This window comes from Pseudovirgaria hyperparasitica, assembly GCF_010093815.1.
Source record: "Pseudovirgaria hyperparasitica strain CBS 121739 unplaced genomic scaffold EJ05scaffold_4, whole genome shotgun sequence".
In the NCBI taxonomy this organism is placed as follows: domain Eukaryota; kingdom Fungi; phylum Ascomycota; class Dothideomycetes; order Acrospermales; family Acrospermaceae; genus Pseudovirgaria; species Pseudovirgaria hyperparasitica.
Window position 1 is genome coordinate 1,872,502 of NW_022985552.1, and position 26,853 is coordinate 1,899,354.

A 26,853-nucleotide genomic window follows, 5' to 3' on the forward strand; every position below is an offset into this window, starting at 1 on the left:
TAAAGCTGTCAGCCAAATAACTTGTCTCCAATGCTATTCGCAAACATAAGAAATTCTCCTCAACACCCACCTCAGCCCTCCATGAACGCCTTCCAATTCGTCTCCATCCTCTCTTTACCCAGCCCGACAAGGCCATCACCTTCTTTCCACGCTTCCCATCTTGCCATGCCGTACAAATGTCTCATCGTTGGCCTCCCGTGCGGGCAATTCCATGGTTTCTCAAGCTCGCCCATGTGCCTTACAATCCTCTCCATCTGGCTCGGTGTCATTGTCTTGCCAACCATTACACTGCTTCGGCATGCGCGCATGGCGAGCAAGCGACGCACCTTTGCCGGGCGGGGTATCTCATTTCCGACCCTCTCGCTCAGCAGAACCAGTAACTCCTCGAGGTCGGCCGGGGTGAAGGTTACCTCACGACTCGTGGGAAGTGTTAGGAGGGAGCAGCGGCGACCAACGGGCAAGGTACCAGAGGTGTCGATGGATATCTGGAATCCGTTGGCGACGAGTGCTTGGGTGTTATTGTCGATAATCTCTTCCTCAATAGCAGTGAGGCATAGGGGATGCGGATGGACGAGACGTTGCGGCGTGAGTATGGTGGCCTGTTGCAAACGCTCAAAGTTATATTTCTCATCGGACGCGTGTTGGTCGATGATGAAGAGCTCGTCGGCGAGAGTGTTGCCGCCAGGACGCATAGCAAGGATGAAGCCTAGGTTGAACTGGCCTAGTATGCGCATTCGATGGAAGTCGGACTTCGAGACTGTAAGGGATAGTTTCTCTTCTGCGTCGCTGTCGACGAAAAGGCCTTCTCCGCTGGGCTCTCTGGTGAGAGCCTGCTTCATTAGGTCTTGCTGCGTGGTCTCAATCTGGAGCAGCACGTGTTGTAGGTTTGAAAAGTCTATCGGTATCGTCTGGACGAGGCCAAGTGTGGAGAATTTCTTCGTTGGTCCTTTCAGCACTTTCGTGGCTCGCTTCAGATTATCCTGTGTTGGTTTCGCCATGGCTTGTTCTGCTTTGGCAATCAATGAGGCAACCCTAGCTTCTTCTCTCGCCTTCTTCTCACTTTCGTCAATGTATTCGTCATCAGAGTCGTTGTTTGGATTCGGTGCTTCGTTCACTTCAGATTCGCTGCCAGGCTGAGGGTCGACCTCATCATCGCTAACTTGTGTGTCTTCGTGAAGCCTAGCAGTAGAAGCAAGTAAGGAATCTTTGCTTGCCACAGTCAACCGAGAGTGGTCAAGATCAGTATCATCTTCTGTGTCACTTGCGACATTGTGGACTTCTTCGTCATCATAATCCTGTGAGTTGGGAAACCTGGCCCCAGGAGCGGCGAATTCGCGCAAGCTCTTGAACAGAAGAGGACTTCTAGTATCGCGACTGCCCGGCTGTCCCTTCGGAGTGTGTATCCTTCGTCGCTTGTATGGAGCACTGCCCACTGTTGTCTCTATCGTTTCGCCCCCGATAGTAATTGTAGCTGTTTCCATTGGAGTGCGTTTAGGTCGCATGCGGTCGAAAGCAGATTGTACAGGTCCGGGAGTGGACAAGGTAGGTCTTTGCTTGATTGCCGGGATATCTTCCTCGTCAGAAGACGGCGGAGAAGAAGGGGACTTTGGTAATTCCATCATCTGCTTGGCATGCTGGCTAGCAATACGAGCATTGAAATCCAATACACGACGAGGAGCACTTTCCGGCGTCGCATCGTTATCATTAGTTGAAGGTAAATTATCAGAGCTTGATAGAGGCTGCTGCGGTCTCCCTACTTCATGGCTTCTGCCAGCTGACCATGATTTGGTTAGCCGTTCGGTTTCACTTAAAATGGTATTCTGTTCTGGTATGGGATTCCCTATCTTATTTCGAGTTTCGGAGTTTCTGCCCACGAATTTGTGAATGAGACTTGCAGCATTTATGGGTTGTTCAATTCCTGGTGAGGAGTTCTCTTGGAGGATTTCTTTAGTCGTGCCTGAAACATCTCTGTCTGCCCTCTCCAGGCCATCACGTATGTTCTCAACAGGAGAGTCGATGTCATAATTTTCCGTTGAATCTCTGGGTATTACAGAAAGTGGCCTGAACGGAGGAAGCTTCCTTGCAGACAGTAATTGCGACTGCGGAACACTCTGATCATGAGATTCGAATAATTCGACAAGGGAGGCCTTCAGAGACTCCAATAATAATGTTTGGTCGTGTAGCATGATAGTTCGTTTATCCGGCGAAACATTGACATCGTAGGCGTTCGTATCCATGATAAAATTCGCAAAAATGAATGGAGATTGAGTAACATTATATGACTTGTACACCTCGTTGGCAGCCTTGGTGACCTGGGGCAAGCCACATGGTCTTGAATTGACAAAAAACATTTGCCGATCAGGCGTCTGTCGGCCTTCCCCTACGACCGGTCGTGAGATATGGCCTACGACTTGAACCCGTCTCGAAGGATCATCTACCTGTGTTCCCCAATTTCGAGCGCTCTGCGTCGGTCCTTGGCCTGGTTGCATTTCCAGCTTCAAGTCCAAAGGGATGAGTGCAAGCAAGGTCTTTGCACCATAGACATTTGCAATGTTCTCCTTCGAAGTCGGATTGGCCTTGGTGGAGAACACAGTAGTCTTCTTGCTACATTCTGATGAGTAATAATGTATATGCACTCTTCACGTCGACTTACCCTTTGGGCATTTGATTGCTCACAGAGAACTTGACTCCAGTGCTGATGCAGGCATACGCATGCAGTACTCCAAGAACCTTTCCGTATTCTCTCTTGATGTGTTTTTCCAGTTCTCTCTTCCTTACCGGCAAGTTATAAAATATGTTCGCCACAGAAACGATCGTGCCTTTCGTACTCGCCACTATCGATGTGTTCTTCAATTTCCCAGAGACCTCGAAGTCCAGCCTGGTTCCTTTCGGGCCATCGCTCGCTCTTGCGGTTACGACGTGGAACTCAGCGAGTGCGCACAATGATGAGAGAGCTTCGCCACGAAACCCAAAGGTGGTCAGGCCAGATAGATCATCGTATGAGTTAAGTTTAGAAGTATGATGCTTCAGAGCGACGGATTCGAAATCTTCCGGCGCTATACCACCACCATTATCTTGAACTTCAATGGCATCCAAGCCTTGATTCTTGAATCGTATGTCTATGGAGGTAGCCCCTGCATCGAGACTATTTTCGATGAGCTCTTTGACAACCGAGCATAGGTCGACGATGACTTGGCCGGACTGAATCTGGTGGACCTGAAAGATTGTCAGCGAGTCAATGCATACAGCACCATATACTGACAGATCTGCCCTCGATGGGCTTGATGGTGGCCATATCAGCCCATGGTGTCGCTGAAGAAAGTAAGTCCAAATCATGACACGCTAGATGTCGCGTCTTGTTTCTTGCGACACGTCGCGCGATCACGTGCATATGAACAACGAGAAGTCAATAGTCATCCCATACCTCTTCAATAGACAACACATCGTCAGGAATAAATCGCAGTCTGTATATATTGTATCCACTTGCGACGATTATCAGTACAAGATATCATTGACCTCTTCGCCGATCGCTAAGCAACTTGTCAACCCCGGACTCTCGATACCCAAAAGATTTATGAACCCTTCAAAGCCATCCTCTTTCTTGATATAAAAGTCTTGGAAACCCTGTCCGCTGGTCACGGCACCAAGCTTACCCAACTTCGGTCGTATGCCAGCATAGTCCAGCCCAATTGCACTGCTATCTATGCTGGGTAGATAGGACTTGATATCGTCAATCGCTTCTTCAAGCCTATCGCTGTTCACAGACAGATCAGTCGGATCATCTACCCATTCTACGTCCGGTCCAAATCGTATTCTACCCGACATGTCCAAAGTTAGATGTGTGCCTAGACCACCATGACCAGGCACAGGAGCCGGATAGACTAATATGCTCGGCCTCGGTTTCGATAGCGAGTAGGAGAAGTAAGACCCTTTCGCATAGTATGGTTTGATCTGCCTATGGGATGGTAGTATCATGTTCGAAATATGGATCGCACCGAGACCTGCAGAATTGACCAGGGTCTCGACGGTAACAGAACTTTGCTCGCCGGTCTTCCTATCCTTGGTCCATAAAGTCCAGCCTCCTGCTCCTTTGTCGATCGGCTCTACGGATTCGACCGCGGCGTTGAAGGCACAAATCCCGTTGTTTTCCTCGTAGTCGCCTTGTAAGAATTGCATCAGCCCATGGCTATCTACTATTCCTGTAGTTGTGCTTTCCAGCACTCCAGCTTGCGCCCGAATGTCTGGTTCTCGTCGCTTGACCTCGTCGGGCGACACAAAGTGCGTGGGAACTCCAATAGTTCGCGCGAAGTCGTGCACCTTTTCGATGGCAGCCATTTGCGCGTCGTCTTGTGCAACGATCCATTTACCGCAATTGTTATGGGCTATACTGTTTTTCTTGCAGAGGTCATACATCATCTGCTTCCCCTTGAGACACAGCTTCGTCTTCATGGAGTCCTCGCCATAGTAAAGTCCCGCATGAATCACCTGATCCAATCAGCATGATGCCCGAGCATGGCTGTCAAGACTCTACCTCGGAGTTCCGACTGCTAGTCTCGTTGCCGAAATGACCATGCCTCTCGATAAGAATCGTGGAGGCCCCTTGTCTTGACTGAAGTCGCCTCGCGATTGAAAGTCCTACAACACCAGCACCAATAACGGCATGAGTGAAGTCCGCGGAGCGAATCGTCGTCGTAGAAAACGCTCGCTTGTAGCGCGCTGCGCATTTAATTGTCGAGCGGCTGAACATTTGGGGATTTTAGAAGCAGAGCACTTCTTCCCTGGTCGCGAACGAGACTGAGATCCTTTGCGCCCCGCAGAAGCACGCCTTATTGTACGCCCGCGCTGTTTGGTGTCACGTCCGCGAGTTGGGTGTATCGATCAACATCAAATTTGCTTCTTGCTACAGTCTCAGGTTAAAATTTAAATTCGACGGGATCTGATGAAGCAAACAATTAACTGGCGAGCGACGAGGAGACAATGGAAGTCGTCGTCTCAATGGATTACGACTAGTGTCAAGATCTACGTCATGGCGCCAGTCCGATTCATGCTCGAGCTATCCCTCAGAACTTAAAGCAATTACAAGTGTCTGTACTCAGCCGAATTTCGGTGTTGAGTCTGTGACGCGCAACTTGTAATCTTGGCAACTGCTTGTTCTGAGTTAATACTCCCTTCCCTATACGTACTAGTTGCATCCATCTGCGCAAGCACCTAGGAGCCACCTTAGCATGTTCCAACACATCGTTTCTCACTGCTAGATCCGAAAGCTTCAAGCGTGTATCATCACCTACAGCGGCTGTCCGCTAGCATGTCGAACGACGCTTCATCTCCTGGTGCGAAGAATTCAAGCTTTTGGCTTGGATGATCCTGGAGACCTCCTATTCCGCCCAGGCTCTCAACTCTGCATTGCCTTCATTCTCCAAAGCCAAACCTGTCCAGTGTTCAGGTCAGTTCCAGAATTTTAGGCCCTCAGGTCTAAAATTTCTTTTGTTACGCGCATCCGTGGACGAAAAGAAAAAGGAAAGCTTATCGAATGGCAGGTTGTTTGTAACTACGATAGACAACGCCAAGCATGCAATTGTCCGGATGTCCGCATAGTTGATCCATATAACGCATGTCCGCTCGCAGAACGATTGGTGCCCGATTCATCCGTACCTGACAACAACGGGCGCTACGGACAATCGATTGAAGATATCGGACTCCTTTCCAATCGACCCAGTCATGGTATCAGATAAACCTCGTTGGCCCCTCACTCAGCCCAACGAGAAAGTGAACCATGGCTCGATACAGATACGCTTTCGCTGTGTTGTGCCTATCATGGACTAGTATTACACCTTCTCGGCGTCTGCTTGTCGCCATGATGCAAAATGAGTGCCTTCTTTAACGAATGGACATGCTTCTGTAGATAGGCCAATGCTCCCCTTGTTATTTGTGTAGTCCGATGCCGTGTTGACCGCCTTTCCGGTAATCTAGACCTTATCTGTTTTGTCAGTTGTATGAATGTCGTCGCTGCTGCATATATGTAATGATAGTGTATGGCCTCGCAGGGCTGTCGATATATCCACTTCACGCCCACAAGTTCGCGTCTCACCGCTTCTCCACAACACACAAGGGTCAACCAACATGTCGGATCCAGATGACAAGACTGTGGTAATCGCCAGCATTGCTTTGACTGCTGTTTCTTTTGTTTTCATCTCATTGCGACTCTATACTCGATTCTTCGTTGCCCGCGATGCCGGTGTTGCAGAGGCTTTCATCGCCATTGCGATGGTATGCAATACTCCAACGATGATCAAGGAAAGGAAGTGCTGACTTAGGGCAGGGATCCAATGTCTCAATGTGTGTTCTAATTGTGAAAGGTAAGCATGCTTAAACCCACGATTACGCAGAGCTAACCCTTCATACAGTCTCGATACTCAGCTTCGAGAATGATCGAACATATAATCTTGATAGAACAAGGATACTGAAGGTACAACTCTCGTAGGAGCACAACAACAGTGGCTGGACTGACTGATCACAATAGCTCCTATGGGCTGGTATCATAAGCTACAACCTCGGTGTTGGAACTGTTAAGATCTCAATCCTCTTACAATACCTACGAATATTCGCAACTACTTCTTTCCGCATCATCTCGTGGTTGATTCTTGTAATCACAAGTACATTTATATTCTGGTCCGTGTTCAGCACGATCTTCAATTGCCACCCAATTACCGACTTCTGGAGAGAAGTTCCTCCTGCCGGTGCATGTCTGAATACATCAGAGGTGTGGCTCGCGAACTCGATCGTCAACCTAGCTCTCAACCTCACCATCCTGATTTTGCCAATTACAGACTTCTTCAGGATGAGAACACTGAAACGACAAAAGGCATTACTTATGCTCCTGTTCGGGCTTGGCCTCTCGTAAGTTCCCTTTCCTCTATCTCGCCCTTCAGTCGAAATGCTCCCTAACACCTACAAAGTATAATCATAATATCAGCCGTCCGCCTGCACTACACTCTCTCCACCACACGCGCGACCCTGAACACAAATACGACCCTCCCTTTGACATCCACACTTGAACTCTCCCTCGGCATAATCCTTTCCTCCACACTCTCCCTACGCTCCCTCACAATCCGTTTCTTTCCTGATCTTTTCGGCCCACCATCCTGCCCCAGCCCCGTGCCCTCGCACATCTCAAACTACCTATCCCATTTCCCCGGCCGCCACGATCGAGAGTCGCACTACTACCACCATAATCCCCATTACTACAACGACTCGCTGTCCGAGCTTGCTAGGCCTCCAGGCCGCGACGTCGAACTCCTAGCCGAGGCTAAGATCACGGCTTGTGCGACGGCCGAATGAGCTGGTGCGAATATGCGGCCCAGTGAGGAGGATGGCGAGATTAGTGTTGTCACGAGCATTAAACAAACTAGCGAAGAGAGAGACTGGGAGTGGGGACGTAGCACGATGAGTGTGGGCAGCATGAATCACATAGGTAGCCTGGGGACAATCGAAGAGACATGCGAGATATGGTTGGACGATAAGAGTATCCACAGCTTTGGTATGAGATCGACTTAGTCTTGGATTGGAGAGATGGATATAAAAATGTGCGGAGCTGTGGAAGTATAATTTAGCCGACACAACTTCGGGTTTTTCGGGGGGTTATGGAAGCGGATGTTGATACCCCAGAATTAGCATTTCTTCTTGCGTGCGGGTATTGACACGTATGTGTGGGCTCTCCACGTTGTAGGAACCCTTTATATATATATTCTCTGTTCCTCAAATAGTCAATATATCTATACTCTTAACACACCGGAATAATTCCCGAAGGACATGCCATTTAAAAGAAACCATACTGTTCTGCCACCCAAGTCCCCGGGAACTCATATTGTGCATGCAACCCTTCACTATCAAGCCATCTGACCTCTATGGAACAAGCTGTCATATATAGATAACAGGGTGTATGACGTAACGAGGAATGGTATACAAAATCTGTGGAATGAACTGTTCGCTCTACCTTGCTATACCATGGTTCACTTGTCTCGCCGACCTAGAGCCTTCCCACCAATTTGGCGACCCTTGATTAACCCATCACAACCACGATATCCGCAAGCTACGCTTTGTCAGAAAAGTGTAGTATTCTATGTACAAAATCTAGAAAACGTGTGCATGCCAAATCATGTATTTTCATAGGCGTCATTCGAATGTCTACAACTGCTCGTTGACGAACAAGCCAGCCATGCCCTGTCCCGTACCAATACACATGCTCGTCAAGAGCACCTTCTTTTTTGTCCGCCTGGCCTCGCTCAATCCAGTAACAACCTGACGAGCTCCTGTACAGCCGAGCGGGTGGCCAAGCGCAATTGCACCCCCACGGGGGTTTAACTTCTCTGCTGGGATATTGAGCGTTTGTTGGCAGTATACCGCCATACTTGCGAATGCCTCATTGATCTCAACAATATCGATATCGTCGAGGGTTACGTTAAATTTCTTAAGTAGTTTAGGAATGGCGACAGATGGGCCGATACCCATGATGCGTGGTGGCAGACCGGCAACGGTGGCACCACAAAATTTGGCCAAGATTGGTTGGCCGAGCTCTTGGGCACGCGAGCGCTTCATGAGCAGCACGGCGGCGGCGCCGTCAGTAACTTGTGAGCTGTTACCTCCTGTAGACTTGTCACCGTATTCCTTGAAAGCGGGACGAATCTTTGAGAGACCCTCGTAAGTGGTGCCATAACGGGGACCTTCATCCTTGGTGAGAGTCACAGTGTGCATCTCACCGGTCTTGGGGTCCTTGATCTGTGTTTGGATCGGGGCGATCTCATCGTCGAACCAGCCGGCCTTTTGGGCAACTTCGGCTTTACGGTAGGACTCAGTTGCGTAACGATCTTGCATCTCACGGGAGATGTTGAAGTCGCGGCCGACGTTCTCAGAGGTAGCTCCCATGGGCAGCATGCAGTCTTTTGCATCTTGCGTGGTGAGGACCTCTGGGTCAAAGGGTCGCTCGAGACGATCACCACCTGTGGTCATGGACTCCGCACCGATCGCAAGACCAATGTCAATGCTGCCGTTGCTGATCTGGTTGGCGATGTCCTGAATGGCCTTCAGGCCGGAGGAGCAGAAGCGATTGCATGAGGAGGCGGAGGTAGTGACAGGGAACCCGGCGGCGAGGGAAGCGGCACGGCAATAATATGCAGCTTTAGCATCTGAGACCTATAGATCACAGGTATGTTAGAGACAATGTCATGTTTGCGCCGGGGCAGTACATCTTACGTTTCCAAGGCAGATATCTTCAACGAGAGCCGGGTCAAGGTTAGAGCGCTTGTTCACTTCCTTCATCAGCTTGACGACAATAGCTTCGAGAACGGTATCCTTGAAACCACCCTTACCACCCTTGGCGAGGGGAGTACGGATAGCAAGTGTTACAACGATATCATCGGGATTCTTGGTGGTGCTGTAAAGGTCAAATTAGCCAGCTGGTCCTCCATAGTACCCGCATGCTCTGGTGATGGTGTCAAGGAGACTTACAGAGCTGAGAGACCGCTCTTGAGAGGATTCAGGTGGGTGATGATGGAGCTCAGGCGTTCGGTGGCCATGTTGAGGAGAGTGAGTCAAGGATGCAATGAAGACGATGTGTAGGCCTGGCAAGTTAGAGTATTGTGAAGAATCAGAAGCGGCGTCGAATGTAGAGAGAGGTTGAGATTGCTGGTAAGTATGAGCTTTCCCCGCAAGTGCCTCGGTTCGAAAGAGCAGTCGGCATCTGAGGCGGCTCTACCTAGTCCCGCGTCCCAACGAGTGCCGCCGCCAACCGCGGCACGTGTACTGAGAAGCTGCCTTGCTGCCTTGCTGCCTTGCTCCAGCTGTTGCAACACCGAGACCTGGAGTGGGCAAAAAAGTGGTTTAGAGTGCCAGAGTGACGTCATTTACAAAACATTCAACAAACCAATCAATGCCAAGGTTTTTCTATTCACTCATCATTTGAACTAATGAACGTTGACTATTGATGTAACATGCTGTGTTCCCACGACTCAGCACTGAGACACCCTCTACTAGGCTTATGTTGACTAATAATATTAGGCTAATTCACTGGTATGGCCATTCCTGCTCTGTATATTCCGTGTTCTGTGTGTTGTCTTCTCCGCCACTTCTCAGGTTCCTACTGCTAACCTAACATGACCTTACCTTACCCACGTAGTCCACCCACGCATGCGATGTGATTGCACACGCCTCGATCCTTTCCGTATATAACCACCATCCTCCCGCCTCCTCGTATGGCCGCCTGGCAACATCGTCTCATCTACTTTCGCGACTTCGCATATCCTTCCCAACCTCACCGCTCTCGAATGCCAAACTCAGACATCGGCGACGCGCCTGCTGGCTCGTTTGCAGCGTACGTAAATGGCTCCGTTACTACTCTACCTACTCCTCCTTTAGATCCTTTGGATAGAATACACAAAACTGCCCTGGTGGCGGAGGAGTTGGGTGCTGAATCTGGCTCCGACAGTGAGCAAGGTTCCAAGTCGTCTTCGCGACGCTCCTCGTCCGATTCGACTCGAAGACATTCTCACTCTCGACCGACCCTCGCTCATCGCATCTACACTCAGAACCTCCGCGTTCAAGCAAATGCTAAATCCCTCCGCGCCAGGCTCCTCTCCGGTCCTTTGGTCGATATCTATGTTGGTCACTCCAAGAAACACTGGTCGCTGCACCGAAATCTCCTCTGCCATCACTCCGAATACCTTACACATGAGCTTCTACCTACCAGTGAGAACGAAGATCCCGAATCAAGCATAGACCTGCCAGACGACGATCCATCCGGTTTTGAGCTGTTGGTCAAGTGGTTATACCAAGGAAAGCTTGACGATGTCTCTAACATATCTGATCCATACCAGCAGTATGACTATGCTGTGGCTTGCCATGCCCTCTGGCTGATATGTGATCGTTTTGACATGCCACAACTGAAGAACCTAGCAATCGATCAATTCCGCCAGGGCCTGTATGAAGCCGAACTCGTACCCGACGCTGAAGAAATCAACTTCATCTACCGCAAATCTAAAAAGGGCTCTCCATTTCGACGCCTAATGACCAAGATTGCTGCCAGACAAATTATGGATCCTCATGCGAACAAGGATGCCACATCCTACCTGTCTTGCTTTCGAGATGATCCTGAATTCGCTGTAGAGCTCGTCAATACTATTAAGAATGATTCCGGTGGTATGCTCTTTGAAGATCCCACGGAGAGCGGCGATGCGTGTATCTACCATGATCACCATGATAGTCCGGATTGTCATCAGAAAGGGAAGCCCCGCACAGGTACCTGAAAGCTATTCTTCACTTCAGTTATGGTTCTGGTCTATGCCCACTGGCTTATCTTGCTCATCACCCTGTTTTTACTTGCGGCTTGTTAATCGATGGCCTAACTCCAGTTCTTTCAAAGGGACCCAGGTCGCCACCTCCGTCAAACCTGTTTTCAAAACCAACTTCCACATCCCGCGTAATACACCCGTCCCACCAACTCAGCCAGACACCATTACTACAAAGCCAGATAATGCAACTCCCAAACTTAACGACCTTGAACGGGATCGAACCGGTGGTACCTCCGATACCACTTCGGACCCCGCCAACATATTTCTCCCCATATATTCAGGGGACTCTCCGCAAGACGTCATTGACATCGACAGCGTCAGTCTCGCTCCTGAACCTGAACGTAGGTCAGTCACATTCGCCCGGTCTCCAAAGCGCAATCCTACGCCGCCGAAGCTCAGGCGCAGAAAGACTGATGGTGTCAAGGCGGTCGCCTAGGTTGTGGTGGTGGTGGTGGGGAAAAGCAAAGAGTTATGATGATGTCCCACAATCCACGTGATGCGATACCTGGCCTAAGTGTAGCAAGACATGATACCCCATTGTACGAGAACAAGGATGCGACACTAACGTCTTCATTCATATCGATAGTTGGTAGATTAACTCAGTAGGCCATGTGCGTCTTTGTTACTGTGCTGTATTTTCGTATCATTTTTTGGCTCATCGATGGAGCTACCACTGGTAAACCAGTTCACAATGTAGAGTGATATAAGCGCGGTACATTACGGGCCAAAACTCTTGAGGCAAGCTTTTGATTATGTAAAGTACGGAGAAATTCAAAGGTTTACGAAGCGAATGAAGCTCACAGTCACCGGAAAACCACATCAAAAAAATTATAAAAGATATATGCAATAGCAAATTTAAAACCAACGCAAGACAATACGAGCGCGCAGAAGAAATGCCCAGGAAAATATGTTGAGGTAGCAACGGAGGCGCAGAAAGTCCTAGAGTAAGGATAAGTGTGAGAGACTGAACTTAAGAAACAGTCATATCTGACGACGTAATGATCAAACAACGGAAATGAACGGACAAAAAGTCAATTTGCATATCGTTATATATACATATATGTGACTCTGAATAAACGCGCTTTACAACACACTCTGAAACTCTCAAGCACAGGTCTTCATCACAACCTACAGCATGCAGCTCACGGATGTGAGCACGCATCGATGCAGAACCTTAATGTATGACAATAGAACAGTACTACTGCGTCTATCTATTCACAAGGTGAGTACAACATGCATCGTATAGTTCCTCTCATAGCCAAGACAAGCATGTAATGAGCCTTTGATAGTAGTGCTCTGTGGTAGCCCGTGAGACAAGCATTTGCATGGCAAGTAGCTTCGATGACGCTGAGTTCCCGATGGATTGACTCCTCACGTACACACGCATTCCAGACAGTATTCCGTACAGATCCACGCCAAAATCTATCTGGCCAGCCACACCATCATGACTACGTCCGGCCCAAGGATTCTGCTTTCCGCGACTGTACCATTATCACTGTGTCGCATCTGTACCGACAAAGCGACCCATACCAACACATGCCTCTTCTCAAGTAAGTCAGTCGCAAGATATATCACGAGCCTTGTCTCGGTACCTGCACTACGCTGTATTCACGAGATGACCCATGCGCGCCAGTTCTGTGCCTGTTAGCATCCATTGGGACCCAGAGGGACGGATAACGGATCGGCCCAGCGGCACGGCGCGATGCCACGCGATGTGATGCACATTTGGAGTTACTACCAGACGAGCGTGATAGGAGCCCATTAGACGAGCCCGCGGCAGTGCAATTATGTGAGTGCAGGCGACGTACAGGAGTCGAGTCAGGGGTCGCGGGCGTCGTGAGAACACGTCTGAGACGGATTGGTAAAGTGTGTGTGTAGGTAAGTGTCGAATGAGGCGAGCGCTACTCTTGAATTTAGGACTATAAGACGACTATTTCCAAGTCCAGGCTAAGATATATACCAGCGACGGTGCAGGGAGGCGATGGTCAGCCCAGGGATGCCTCATAGCAGCGTACACAAGATGAACGACAGCGTCAGAAGTGGGCGAGCGGCCCCTAGCTGTCGTCTTGCGGCTCTCTGTCTAGGCTCTGCAAGGCTTGGCGGGCTGAGTAACCGGGGCGTCTGAGCGGTCAAAGGTCGAGTCGACCGGTGAAAGAAGTACAAGGCAACAACGAAAATCATTATAATAGCCCGGTTTTCGGGTCAGATCATATGTGAACAGCATGCGGGCAAGAAGCCAATCACACAGGCCAAAGCTGATCGGTGAGGACTGCGGCTGATGAGGTTCCCGCTCTGGTCGGTCTCTTAACTTGATGTTATTCGAGAGACCTATTGTGAACAGCCAATTCTTGAGGTTCCGATTCCAATGTCTATGCAAGTCAAGAGTCATACTACTAGGAGAATTTTGTCGGGGTAAGCGCTCTTCACACCGTCATTACGCTATGCGGGTTTTCCATGATGGTTGCCTATTTTTCTTGAAGATTGTGAACCTGGGCGACTCTTCCCTGTAGCACGGGTTGTGACTGCTAAGAGATCCATGTTGTCGTATAATAGGCCGGGGGATATTCATACCGCAGATGAGGTTTCAGCGTCAGACGGTAAACCGTTGACGCTCAGCTTGAAGCCATATGATTGTGTGGCTGATATGTCCATATGCCGGGCATGGGAGATGGATTCTCAAGACTGACCGGTTAAGATCTACGATATTTGTGACACAAGCCAAAGGTCCTCTCAGCAACCACATTGCCAAATATGGGCATATGAGCCTCAATCGACTCAGAACTGCGACACGTAGACATTGTAGCAGGGGAAGCCTGTATTCTCAATTGTGTCCAAAAATCGTTAGTGAGTTTGTTGACGACTTGCAATGCTACAGCTCTACTCCGTCAACTGCTCAGCTACAATGTCTCTTTCATCATGCAATTCCACATTAGAGTCTGCCTGACATGGCAGTGCGCCCGACGGGAGGACTGACCCAATTCTGTGGAAGTGTAATGCGGCCCTGCGGCATAGCATCCCAAAACTGGAATGCTCCTTCCAGTCATACTTCAACACTACGGTAAGGAGGAGAGTCTAAGTGTCCAGGTGGGTACCACCTGCAAACCTGTCATCTTGTCCATTGGTCTAATCTCAAGCCGACCAGAGCGCCAAATCCCACCTTTTGTCTACCAGTCCGACTGGTTTTCGCAATTTCGAATGTGGACCCCAAATCATGACACGCCTATCGCTGGTAATGCGCTGAAGGTGACGCGGCTCGTCGAATCCGACGTGGGATGAGTCTGAAGAGCCGCTATCACCGAATGGCTAACTGAGGCTAGAGTTTGCCTTCTATTCTTAACGGAAAATACATGCTTGGACACTTGCAGAGCCTCAAAACTCATCAGCTGATAGCAATCATTGCATGTGAGAGGTTACACGCACGAGCTGTATTCGTACATAGTGGTGATATGTGTTGGGCCTTAGATGGTCTGGCACGAGGCTCTGCTCATCTCGATGAGCTGGCTGGACAAAGAGTCATTCGTCAGGGACGGCTTCTCACGTATAAGAAGAAGCATCTCCTCACTGTTGGGTATTGGACGCACCGCCGAATCACCAATTCAGTACCCCTGCATGTATTCAGCAAACATGTTCGCTATGCCATCTTCACTTCTCACTAGGACTCCTTCTTTAGAGAGTATCAGCTCCTTCCGCTCGTCAGAAACGACGATCTCGGAGATCAGTGGCTTCGCTCCGGCATCTATTAGCCCTAGAGTCTGGGATGGAAGCACCTTGACACCGGAGGATTACGTTTTCAAGTTATCGAAGGAAGAAGTCCAAGCAGTTCGCCACGCCGTAGTGAGCTTCAAATGTAAGTATGATAAGAAATTCTGGGACGTTGGAAACCTTTTCATCATTAGATAACCGCACCTCTCATGGTCAAAACCGGCAGGAGAGATACTTGTCCGCCAAGCATCAGCTAAATAATATGTTCGGGGCGTTTTACTGACCAGTCTACATCGCAGTGAGTGGACGACCCCGGAGCGACTTGAGTCCAAGCACGTTTCATCTTCCACTCGAACTCGCAAGAAAACTTCGCAATTGTAGCGAACACATCCATGACGGTCCTGGACTCTCCGTAGTCAGAGGCTTGAATGAGGCACGATTCAACGACGAAGAGAGTGTATTGGCATTTGTTGGGGTGTCCTCCCATGTTTGTCCGGAACGAGCCACAGATGGCTTCGCGAATCAAACCCTGAGTTAGCATTACTATGTCTACCCAGGACAAATAGCGACTGATGCTAGTCATAGGTCATATTCGTGATGCCACTCGAGATAAAGTTCTGGAAGGAGCTGAGCACATTGGTCTTGCCGGGTCAAAACTTCCGACAGCTATGGTAAGCTGATCATCTGCTTTGCCAAATTCTCGGTGGGTGGACTTCACATTGCTGACATTCAAAAGGAGTTTCACGCAGATCGCTATTCTGGAGACGTCTTAGCTTTATATGTGCGCAACACAGGGGGCGAGAACAACGGTGGAGACCAGTTTCTTGCGAGCTTTGGCGCCGTGTACAACGAGATTCTAGCCACTGATCCAGAGGTATTGGACACTCTGTCGGTAGATAACTGGCCATTTGAGATGAAGGACTCGTAAGTAAGATAACTACATATCATTTCATTAGCTGAACGCTGCATTCAGGAAGACGGAATTGCCCTACCTTGAGCCAGGACCTGTCCTTTGGTTTAGCAGAGGCAGACCAATTTGTCAGTTGGTGCGAGCTCCACTCCTTGGAAGCCCCAAGATACCAAGATCGTGTGCTATGCCAAAGCTTTCAGAGAAGCAGTTGTATGCGCTTCAAGTTGTGGAAAAAATCGCTTCGCATCGCAAAATCAAGCTGGATCGGCAAGAAGGCGACATACAATACATTCATAATCTTAGTGTAATGCATGCTAGATCGGCGTATGGATCTAAAGCAGAAGGTCCTAGCCAACGTCACCTCCTGAGGATGTTCCTTCGGGACCCTCAAAGGGCATGGGTGAAACCTCCAGGCTATTGTCAGAAGTTCGAAGGTTGTTTTACAAAAGATCGAGAACAAAACATCCCGATATTTGATGCTGATCCATGGAGAAAAATCAGTGGTCGAGATAGCCACGGCTGATTGATTGGGACATTCTCCCCCTGACGAGGTAGTAACTTAGGTGTTAGGGGGTTTCGACGTTATGGACTGTGTGTTGTCGGGAACCATATGATATTCTTAGATCCTGTCAAAGTGAGGGTCTCGTGGTGGAAAAACTAGACATCTCTTGACTAGGGTTGACCCCTAAAGCTTTTTCGTACGTAGTGGTATACCTGAGGGTTTCGTGGTCTATAGGGTGCGTCCAACGTTCAGATTGCTATTTCTTGATTATAGAGACGACTCATAACAGCTTCCCAGCCGTTTCACGATCATGTGGTACGACACTTCGATATGGGTCCTCTTGCCCGAAAAGCACAACTTTTGCATCCAACTGCCCTCAGGCCAAATCTCTCGGCTTCTTTGCAGTGTTACAAGTGATTGCAAGGCTCATAAAAGTGAGACTCGCTCGGAGTAGTTATTTGTACGGAAGATGTGTACGTATCCTCTAGTTTCCCAACTTAAAACATTGACACACAACCACTTGGCAACTATAAGCCCGGCAGAATTCAAGTTTGGCGGTAGCTTTGTGTGAAAAGTTGATGAATCCATCGCCCTTTCTGGGAAGCGCCGCCTGTGCGAGAACCATCGAGGTCGGTATAGTAAGCAGCTTTTCTGCGTTAGCAATGAACCTTGATTACCGAGGATGAAGACGCTTATACCCTGTTTATCAAGTAGTTGTAATGCCTGTTGTATGTAGAGAGTGGCTTCACCATCTAGCTTCGCTTCCTTTTTGACCTGTGGTAACTGTTGTCTGGCGATGTGAAAAGGTACAAAACCCTTTAAGACGCAGCGAAAATGCTGAAGCAGGATACGCGCGGATAGTTTCCATTTGTCAATTTGTGTTTTTATGACGAAGGTGACCTGACTCTCGAGAGCCTACGAACGATTACTCAGAACAGGATTCATGTATGAATTGACGCGTTACTACTTACCGTTTTCATCTTAGATCGAGCGTATGTGCTGGCACCATCATGGATGTACTCGAGATTGGAAAGAAGAACAAAACATGTCAAAAATATTTCATACCAAGGCTTCGCTCCGGATCCGAATATCTTGCTCTTCAGTCCCTTTACGAGCTCAACTTGGAGCTCGTTAATGTACTTTAGGATAGCAACATCGAACTGATGTCCCATAGCCTGAGGCAATGGTGTATCCATTCCTCGGTTGTATGACTCATAATCGGAAGGACTTGAGCTGATGTAGTCTACTCGTCGAAACTGCGTTGGGTCACCCCCAAAAACCGAGCCATACCCTTGAGACATGATCGCACCGCATTGTATACGGAGAGCCAGTGCGACAATCCTTGAACCTGACTTGTCTCTATAGCGGCAAGCTTCAAGGAAAGTGAGGTGATTCAAAGGATCATCCCGGTATTGTGAAACGATCCATTTCTCAACGCTGGGTTGCGCAGCCTGAATCAGTCTACTCATATCGTCTACGAGCTTCGAGGTATTGTAGATGGCAAATGGCTGTGTGGTGATTGGCTGCCGTCCACTGATGTGGTACGTAGTAGTATCCATTGCGAGCGTTTTGTCGACATTATATTGACCATATTGTACAGTTACATGGTGTCCGTGGACTTGGACATTTCCAGGAAGAAACCAATGCACTTCCACGGTAGGTAGAGGCTCGTCTACACGAATGAAATTATAGCGTATAAATTCAGCATTCTGTTGCCGAAACCTGGCATTGCCTACAACTTACGTTATTAACCTAGTATTGAGTCTCACACAGATATGACTTACAATGCCTGATCATGCTATGATCCGCTAAATCTGCTCTTGTGCATGGCTCCAAAAAGCTACGAGCTGATCCAGCAACTTTAGTGCATCGTTGGCATGGATTATTTCCATCGCACTACGAATATGTGAGTACATGCTCGAAGGATGCCTTCTACAGACGAAAAGTGACGACCAGCTGGGAGTCGAACCAGAACTCTCTAATCACCATGAAAATCTATAAACATCTCTTAGGCAGGGAGGTCTTGTGACGTCTAGCATTGGAAAGAGGACGTTCGAGAGTAATACAAATCTGACAAAAACATACTTACCCCAAGCTTATACATCTTGCAACGTAGACAGCGCCCGGTCTTTCGCATTTCAGCAGCTTTGGCTCGCCCTTCATCAGTCAACTTGCCCTGTCTCTTCGACACCTTGCTCTTTGGTTGACGTTTTTTAAAGTGAGCACTACTGCGACTTGGCCCATTCTGATACCGAGGATCCCCTTTCAGTGGTTGAGGTTCAGCAGGTTCTTCGGCCTGCTCAACTTTAGAATCATGAGCTAGTCCCGCTTCGGCAGATATAGAAGGTGAGCGGTTTTCGTTGCTAGGTGGGCTATCGATTACAAGCTCCTCTGTTCCATATGGAGAATCATGTGGGGAGCTGATGTTCTGCCACGAGCTTGACGAAGGGACCGGTCCAGCGACAAGGGGCTGATAGTGGCTTTGCTGAATCCCGGTGATGGTTTGAAAGTTGATACCAGACTGAGTCTCGTCCATATTGAACGGAGCGTAAGGCTCGCTGTTGCCAACGCTTACGAAGCTAGGCGTCATTGACGTATATGTGGAGCTGTAATTTTGCGGAGCGCCATGATCGACATGGCCTACCTCTGTCGTCATTGTGAGTCTGCGTAGGCTATCGTCAGGATTATCTCTAATCACACCATTAGACTGTCAACATACTGGCCTTGCCTATCGACTGTATGACTGTGAACAAGAAAAGCGCCATCACGGACATTATGTTGGTGATACCCATGAGTAACGGAATTGGAGCGAACCAGCAGTCTACTCTGTTGGCCATCACCAAAACAAAGGGTCGAGCTGGGTGAATGGTAGGCCTGTCTTTCGACCACGACTCTACTATCCCAAGCTACGGAGTCGAGAGGATCCCCAGAATGTGAAGGTTCTGAATTGCTTGATTCATGCCCTCTTATGGGTAATGAAACAGAGCCGGTATAATCATGACCTCGAAGGTTCGCATCTGTTGCAGAGGTGTATGTTGCATCAGAAGTTACAGGTAGACTGGCTTCCCACTCGTGCTCGCGTGTGGTGTAGGATGGCAAGAAGGCTTGACTAGGCGAGTATGAGGACACCGGTACCCATGTACCCATATAGGTACCGGAGTAGTTCCACGAGCTGCCCTGTCCTTGTACCATGCTCCACGATATTTCCTCGTCCGGACTGGCTGCACCCTGATCGGTCATGACCGGAGAAATAGCGTTGAGGTAGCGTGCTGTGCCTGTTCATGCGAGACCCGCGTCTGTTATATCAGGAATTTTGGTCGTTGTGTGCTTGTCAGGTCGAAGATAAAATTATCTTTGAGCTGCACATCGAGGGCGCTGCCAGCGCTGCTGACTTTCTAGAACCCGTTGCCTTCTTCCCTCAGCCTCACTGAAGGTAAGCGACAGGCCTCTCGCACAATGTGTGCCACGGCCAAATACAGCCCACGGGTGTTAGAAAGGCTGCGCTTACGTCGAATCTGGCACAGTCACAGTACGCTCTGGCCAGAAAGTCGCCTAAAAAAGAATAGTAGGAGGAAATTCGGCGTGGACACTGCCTGTCCTGACTAATTATGTAGATGAGGTCTGAGGTAATATTGGCTCAGCTGTTCGAACAACTTACTTGATCGGTCAACGAAGCCACAATGTCCAGATCGGGTAAGCACCTAGAGCCACGCCCCTCCTAGCGTCGTCCCACTGGGTACCTATATTCCACTACACTCATGTTCCATGCAATCTGATCGCTCTACTATGCGCCTGCTTTGTACACAGTAACGTTAGTGAGACGTTTATTTTCTTCGTCCCTGGTGTATAGGACTGCGCCCTATACTAATCTTCATGCGACCTATCATCTGCTCCATCATGTCTTAACCCCGTCAGGAGGCTTTTTAGTACTGCCTTGAGCGATCAGGCTATGCAAATTATGCATCATATATAAGTTGAGGAGCTCGCCAGGGCATAGCTTTACGTATATTGGCGTACCTCCTCTCGTGGAATGATACTTAATACGGCTTCAACTTTGGGTTTCTGTTCGGATTTGTGAAGGCTTTCCTTTGTTTGCACCCTCGAGATGGACAACATGAGCACTCCTTCCATGTTAGAGACGGCTGCCGCGAAAGGCAGCCAAGTCTGGGGCAAGGCTTCTACGTGCTCTCGTTTTTTGTGGCTTGTTGGAATGTCTGATTCTACTGCGATATGTCAGCCTTCTGTGAATCCTACTGCGCCACTGCTTCCCGCGCTTCCTCAAGACGTCTCTGCCGGGAAGATCAATCAAACGAAGGCTCAGATTCGGAAAGCTAACCTTCATGATCTGGATAGAATAGCCTTGGTCGCCACTGCTGGCTTTTCGAATTCTGCCGTGTTCAAATACGAGCGACCCTATTATGGTCCCGCAACTATAATGGACACAATAAGTAGCTACAAGTGTTGGTTCTACCAACAGATTACTGACGGTGATCATATCGTCCTTGTAATCGAGACAGGAGCAGTCGATCGTGAGCACAAGCACGAAAATCTTGCTGGCGATAGAGCTATCGAAACCTACTACAATCAGCATCCAGGACACATACCTAGGATAAGGGAGACCGTCATCGCAGGTATCGCTTCAGTAAAAGTACCCAGATGTCACAACGCTCATAACAAATCGTCCGAGTACTTCACATGTGAGTGAAGTTACATCATGATCCGGCCAGCCGCTTACGATACCAAGCCACGATACCACCGATTAGGTTCAAAAGGCCGACCAAAAGCCTGAGAAGAGATGAGAGCCAGGAAAGTATACAGATATACAATGAGGTAACAAAGATCAAGAAAAGGTGAGACACTACTTGCACATTTTGGCCCGTCAGAACGTAACCTAATCCATATCTAGCAAGATTGAAGGCATGATGAAGCTGGAGAGCCTGGTCGTCCATCCCACATATTGGAAAAACCGGTATGCCACAATGCTCGCCAAGTGGTGCTGTGATTTCGCCGATGCGTGCGACGAGGAGCTCGGGGTTTCTGCCGCACCCATGAGTCAGAACATATTGGAAAATCGCTTTCAGTTCGTGTCAGAGTCTGTCAGTTTAAATCGACTCACTCTAGAGGAGGACAAGGCGACGAGTCGAGATCGCAAAACCGTCGAACCTTTCGACTTACATATTGGGATCCGGGCTCGACGTAATGACAGATGACCGGAATGAACGCTCCAGCTCTTTAAATAAATAAGGGTTAGGCCCGTTAGCTATCATTATATCATCCCATCCACTAGACCGAATACTACAAAACCTATTGTAAGGATCGGATCAGGCGTCGTCGCTATCTGATGCCCGCCACTTTCACCTTGAGAAGATTTTCTGCATTTTTATATCCAATCATCTCAAATTGCTCTTTGGTCACCATCCCACTACTCTCAAGATCTTCCATGAATTTAAGACCCCAGATATTCTGCGCGAATGGATAGTCGATGCTAAACAGGATCTTATCGATCTTGGTGTTCCGCAATATACATGCCATAGGACTCAAGCTCCAAACACCGCTTGTCGTGATCCAGATGTTATTGTCGTAGACCTCTTGGAAGCTCCTCTTGCGATTGCCCCAGCGACTAGATATATAGGTGATGCGCTCTAGCTGAAAAGGTATCATCTCCCCCATGTGTCCGATAATAAGCTTGAGCTTTGGGCACTTGTCGAAAAGGCCCGAAGCAAAAAGTTTCAACACGTGCAGTTGTGTGTCCGCGTGCCAGCCGAAGCCAGAACTACCTATGCTGAGTGCTGCCCCAGTGGAGAAGTTACCTTCGTAACGTGGAACCATATCTTCCGATGGCCAAGTCGGATGCAGATAGACCTAAATTCATCAGACTTCACTCAAGCACACACACAATATTAGCTCACAGGAACATCAAGCTCCTCTGCGGTTTTCCAGAACTTCAAGTACTCATCGCCTTCGTAATGTTGACCATTGACATGATTGTCAATTAACGTGCCCACAAAACCAAACTCTTTGACACATCTCCTTAGCTCACCCGCAGCACCTACTGGATCTGCCATTGGCAGCACTGCAAAGCCAGCGAAGCGATCCGGATTAGCTTGGACTGCTTCGTAAAGCTGCTTGTTTGCAGCGGTACACAGCGCAACGGTCGAAGCATCCGCTATCGGGGCATGAGAAACAATCTGCATGGTGACACCGCCCTTATCCATCTCAGATATGCGCAGCGGTCCAATATCGTCCAATTTGTCTCGGACGCCGTCGAGCCATTTGAGCTGTTCCGAGTACATTCCTTCAGCGGTGTTAATCATCTCCTGGGAGAGGAAATGTTCTTCGAGAGCGATCAACGGTATCATATTGTAGAGCTTCAGTAGATTGCCGCAGTTGACAGGTTTCGTAATTAGCCTTTATATTGAAAGCTACAAAAGTTAGTTGGATAGTCTCGGAGTGAGATTTAGAGGGTGCCGGCCGGATCCGTTTATCCATAGTTACATGAGAAAGCTTGGCAGTCGGTGCACGCTCATGTCGCACGCACACGTTTTACAGTATATACGATATTTTATAATATTTTTAATAATTACCACATATATTTATAAAAATACTACTATATATTAGTTTTATACTATATTAGCTATATATTAGTGTTTTTTTAAGTATTTTATAATATCTATTATACCTTCTAAGTCGTGTAAAGGCGTCTAATTCGGTTATAATAACTTAATAGAACCTCTACTACTACTAGCTAGACTATAGCTATATATATCTATATTAAAGACGCTCTAGAATAATATAGAGAAGGTATTAAGGGCTATAAAGATAGTAGTAAGGTATAAAAATATATCTCTAGCGCGCCCTATTACTAAATCTATAACTCTATTAAGCCCTTCTCTAATCTTACTAAGTACTATATCTAATAAAACTATTAATAATACTATAGATAATAAAGAGATAGTTAAAGTTAAGAAGAATAAGAATAAGAATATAGCCCTTAATAGAGTAATCTAGTCTATCTATATTAATTAGTAGTTAAGAGTAGATAGATTTAGTAAGATTATTAGGATAAGATTCTTAGAGATAGTTACTTAGTATAAGTTTAAGAAAGAGAAGTATAAGGAAGAGATTTAGAGACTTATTAATAAGTCTCTAGCTATAGATAATTAGCTATTTAAGGCTAGAAGCTTTACTATAAAGCTTAGAATTAATAGACGTCCTAGAAAATAGTTAAGTATACTAGATTAGAGTATATTTAACTAGAATAAGATACTTAGCTTTATTAATAAGGTCTATAGTTTTATAAAAAGAATCTACTTAAGGCTATATTTATTATATTTAAGGATACTATCTATTATTAGAGTTACTAGTCTCTAGGGTATAAGAAGACTATCTTATTAAATCCGAAGTCCTCTATACTATTACTACTTACTAGTATAGTATCTACTAGTATAGTATTATTACTAGTAGATCTAAATCTTAAAGAACGTATAAAATAGCTAGTTAAATCTTAAGAGAATTAAAGATAGTAAGAATATAATTAAGAAGTTATTATTAATAATATATAGAGTAAGCTATAGTATAATAAGATAATCTATTTAAACTACTAAGGCTAGTACTATAAGGTTATCTTATCTAATAGTATACTTTATTATAAGATAGATAAGACTATCTTAGAGCTATAGATAAATAATATTATTAATAGTATCTAAGATATAACTAAAGATAAGCTATTAGTAGAGTTATTCTATAAGATATTAGTATAGCTATATCTAAGGAAGTATAATGAATTACTAGCTAGAGCCATAGAAAGATACGTAGACTCTAGTACGAGTAGCGTAAGGAATAGTATAATATATAGAAGAGGGGCCTATAATATAATAGATAGCCTTAAGTAATAACCTAAGGCTAAGGTAGACACCTATAGGGAGAGCTAATTATAGATACTTAGAATAGGTATTCTAAGTAGCCTACTAGATAATTAGAAATAGAATATCGGTATTCTAAGTAATATACTAAATACTTAGAATAAGTATTCTAATTAGAGGACCTTAGTAGAACTATATAGACTCTTTAGACCCGACCTCTAGAGATAGTTCTATAGTAATTAATTTAAACTTATACTAATATAATTACTACTTTACTCGCCTACTAGCTAGTTACTATTTATACTCTATTAATACTTACTATAAACCTACTTATACTCCTCTAAGCCTTCTAAGTACCTTTACCTTAAGGAAAGCCGGAATACTCTATATAATAGACTACTTAAGGGATAGACTATATCCTTATCTAGGAAGGTTTATTATAGTTTAATTACTCTACTTAGACTCTAAAATAAGTATTTATACTATCTATTTAAATATAAAATAGTAAATAATAGATAATCCTTATCTTTATAAACCGCCCTATAAGTACTAACTATAGAGTAAGTTAGATATCTTATTATTAAACTAGGGGAGTAAGTTACGAAGCTCTAGAGAGAAAATATTAAACTTAGAAAAGCTAAAGAGGGCTTTAAAAGAAAAATCCTAGAACCTTTTAAAGGTAAGTAAAGCGAACTCTAAGGATTTCTAATATAGATTAGAATATATCTTTAGGCCTATTAAATTTAGAACCTAGAAGAATAAGTTATATTTACTACTAGACTACTAAAGGGAGATATACTTACTTAGTTTAAACTCTACTTAAGGGACTTTATAGAAAATAATCTATAGAATTAATAGAATAATACTACTAAGGTCTTTAAATATTTTAAAGAATTTAAGGAATATATTAAGATAACCTTTAGAGATATAGATAAGTAAAGAATAGCTAAGAGATAGATCTAGTAAATAGTCTAGATAAAATCTATATCTAACTATACCTCTAAATTCTAATAAATCTCTAGTTAGTTAGAATAGAATAATAAACCTCTAATTCTCTAGTTCTATACCGGACTATATAATAATATTAAGAATAAAATCTCTAGAGAGAGAGACTATTCTACTAACCTCTAAGAGTATATTAAGCTTATAGTCTAGATTAATAACTAACTATATAAGAGATACTATAAGAAAAGAAGAGAAAAGATCTTTTAATCTATACTTAAATAAGATACTAGGAAGGGCTATATTAATAAGGCTCTAAACTATCTATATAAGGAATTCTATAATAGACCTATACTAATAGAACTTAGTACCTTATAGATAAAATATCTATCTAATAAAGAAAGGGAGTAACTAAAGAAGGAAGGTAAGTATCTCTACTATAAGGAAAAGAGATACTATACCTATAAATACTCGAAAAATAAAAACAAGAAAAATTAGATTAAGGACCCGGTACTAAGATAAGGAAACTTTACTATAGAAAAAGAAGAAGTACCTTATATAGCTATATTATAGACTAGTTATACTAATAACCTCTACTTTATATATAAGTTAAAAAAAGATAGTATAGATTAGTATCTAAAGAAAAGAAATATTTTAATAGCTAGTAAATAACCTCTATTACTCTATAAAAAATAGAACTATAATAATAATAATATTAGTGTTTAACTAGGAAGAACTATATATATAGCCATATATATGCTCCATAGGCTCAGGCCTCCTCTAGTATTAGCTACTATATATATAAGAAAACCTCCTATAATTAGCTCCCTAACTAGACCCTATTACTAATCTAACCTAGCCTAGTCTAAGTCCTCGAATCCCATTAGGTAACAAACTTACTTCTTATCCTTATATTAGGCTTTTATTACTATATTAGTACCGGCTCTTAATAACGCCCTAACTAACTATAGTAGGTATTACCTTTCTTATGATTAGGTAGGTCGCTAGGCTAGGCCTAGTCTTTTATTCCTATGTTACCGTGTTTTTTCCTATCTATAGGAATATAGCTTTACGCCGGGTAGTAGTTATTAATTAAGATAACTAATACCGGAGGGGGTATATATCTAATAGGTCCATGCCTTAGTACTAACCCTAGCTAGGCCGAATTCGGAAATTATTCTTTGGGGCTATATAATCGTCTATAGGTGGGCGGGATACTTAATTAGGTATTACCGTCTATTTTATAGTTACCGAGCCGGAGTAAGCACGAGCTAAGCCGGATTAGGGTAGATAAGGCCCCGGTATATAGTAAAAATTCTATGATTCGAGCTAAGCTAGTTATGGGTCTAGCCGCTCTAGGCGTCGCTCTACTACTTAAGGTAGCTTAGTAGATAGCTATATTAGGTAATTCTTATTATATAATAATAGTATAGTTATTTTTACATTACCTAATGGTCGCTTAGGACTAAGTAGTTATATAATGGTAACCTTTACATCACGTGCTCGCTTAGCCCCGTATACTTTTTAATAGAGCGTGCGAAAACTAGTGTATAAAAAGGTGGCCGTTATAGGATTCGAACCCACGACGTTAGA

The 26,853-nt window shown here is 45.9% G+C and overlaps 9 protein-coding genes across 9 annotated transcripts; 4 read left to right on the plus strand and 5 right to left on the minus strand.

Moving 5' to 3' along the window:
- Positions 1-71: 71 nt before the first annotated feature.
- EJ05DRAFT_484354 (DNA mismatch repair protein MutL) lies at positions 72-3,295 on the minus strand (the record flags this gene model as incomplete). Its single annotated transcript, XM_033745333.1, has 3 exons — positions 72-2,604; positions 2,654-3,216; positions 3,263-3,295. The coding sequence occupies 3 exons, from the start codon at positions 3,293-3,295 to the stop codon at positions 72-74; spliced, it is 3,129 nt and encodes a 1,042-aa protein (XP_033603100.1).
- Positions 3,296-3,495: 200 nt separating this feature from the next.
- On the minus strand, positions 3,496-4,747 carry EJ05DRAFT_498603 (FAD dependent oxidoreductase; the record flags this gene model as incomplete). Its single annotated transcript, XM_033746708.1, has 2 exons — positions 3,496-4,485; positions 4,532-4,747. 2 exons carry the CDS (start codon positions 4,745-4,747, stop codon positions 3,496-3,498), a joined length of 1,206 nt encoding a protein of 401 aa, XP_033603101.1.
- Positions 4,748-6,120: 1,373 nt separating this feature from the next.
- Positions 6,121-7,338, plus strand: EJ05DRAFT_498604 (uncharacterized protein; the record flags this gene model as incomplete). Its single annotated transcript, XM_033746709.1, has 5 exons — positions 6,121-6,267; positions 6,320-6,356; positions 6,405-6,466; positions 6,521-6,897; positions 6,957-7,338. The coding sequence occupies 5 exons, from the start codon at positions 6,121-6,123 to the stop codon at positions 7,336-7,338; spliced, it is 1,005 nt and encodes a 334-aa protein (XP_033603102.1).
- Positions 7,339-7,743: 405 nt separating this feature from the next.
- Positions 7,744-9,717, minus strand: EJ05DRAFT_531099 (thiolase). Its single transcript, XM_033749003.1, has 3 exons — positions 9,505-9,717; positions 9,250-9,430; positions 7,744-9,189 (listed from the first exon to the last, which is right to left on the minus strand). The coding sequence occupies exons 1-3, from the start codon at positions 9,570-9,572 to the stop codon at positions 8,185-8,187; spliced, it is 1,254 nt and encodes a 417-aa protein (XP_033603103.1). The 5' UTR covers positions 9,573-9,717; the 3' UTR covers positions 7,744-8,184.
- Positions 9,718-10,097: 380 nt separating this feature from the next.
- Positions 10,098-11,410, plus strand: EJ05DRAFT_292320 (uncharacterized protein). The gene has a single exon (XM_033740542.1). The coding sequence runs from the start codon at positions 10,248-10,250 to the stop codon at positions 11,295-11,297; it is 1,050 nt and encodes a 349-aa protein (XP_033603104.1). The 5' UTR covers positions 10,098-10,247; the 3' UTR covers positions 11,298-11,410.
- Positions 11,411-14,928: 3,518 nt separating this feature from the next.
- On the plus strand, positions 14,929-16,477 carry EJ05DRAFT_536719 (uncharacterized protein; the record flags this gene model as incomplete). The annotated part of the gene is made up of 5 exons (XM_033749331.1): positions 14,929-15,189; positions 15,344-15,577; positions 15,630-15,715; positions 15,781-15,968; positions 16,018-16,477. The coding sequence occupies exons 1-5, from the start codon at positions 14,952-14,954 to the stop codon at positions 16,475-16,477; spliced, it is 1,206 nt and encodes a 401-aa protein (XP_033603105.1). The 5' UTR covers positions 14,929-14,951.
- Positions 16,478-16,679: 202 nt separating this feature from the next.
- On the minus strand, positions 16,680-19,696 carry EJ05DRAFT_525789 (uncharacterized protein; the record flags this gene model as incomplete). Its single annotated transcript, XM_033748853.1, has 6 exons — positions 16,680-17,102; positions 17,155-17,371; positions 17,428-18,188; positions 18,241-18,352; positions 18,546-19,146; positions 19,176-19,696. 6 exons carry the CDS (start codon positions 19,694-19,696, stop codon positions 17,002-17,004), a joined length of 2,313 nt encoding a protein of 770 aa, XP_033603106.1. The 3' UTR covers positions 16,680-17,001.
- Positions 19,697-20,129: 433 nt separating this feature from the next.
- On the plus strand, positions 20,130-21,728 carry EJ05DRAFT_292519 (uncharacterized protein). Its single transcript, XM_033740543.1, has 3 exons — positions 20,130-21,153; positions 21,201-21,306; positions 21,363-21,728. The coding sequence occupies exons 1-3, from the start codon at positions 20,562-20,564 to the stop codon at positions 21,664-21,666; spliced, it is 1,002 nt and encodes a 333-aa protein (XP_033603107.1). The 5' UTR covers positions 20,130-20,561; the 3' UTR covers positions 21,667-21,728.
- Positions 21,729-21,790: 62 nt separating this feature from the next.
- Positions 21,791-22,815, minus strand: EJ05DRAFT_435904 (amidohydrolase 2; the record flags this gene model as incomplete). The annotated part of the gene is made up of 2 exons (XM_033741715.1): positions 21,791-22,318; positions 22,366-22,815. The coding sequence occupies 2 exons, from the start codon at positions 22,813-22,815 to the stop codon at positions 21,791-21,793; spliced, it is 978 nt and encodes a 325-aa protein (XP_033603108.1).
- Between the last annotated feature and the right edge of the window lie 4,038 nt (positions 22,816-26,853).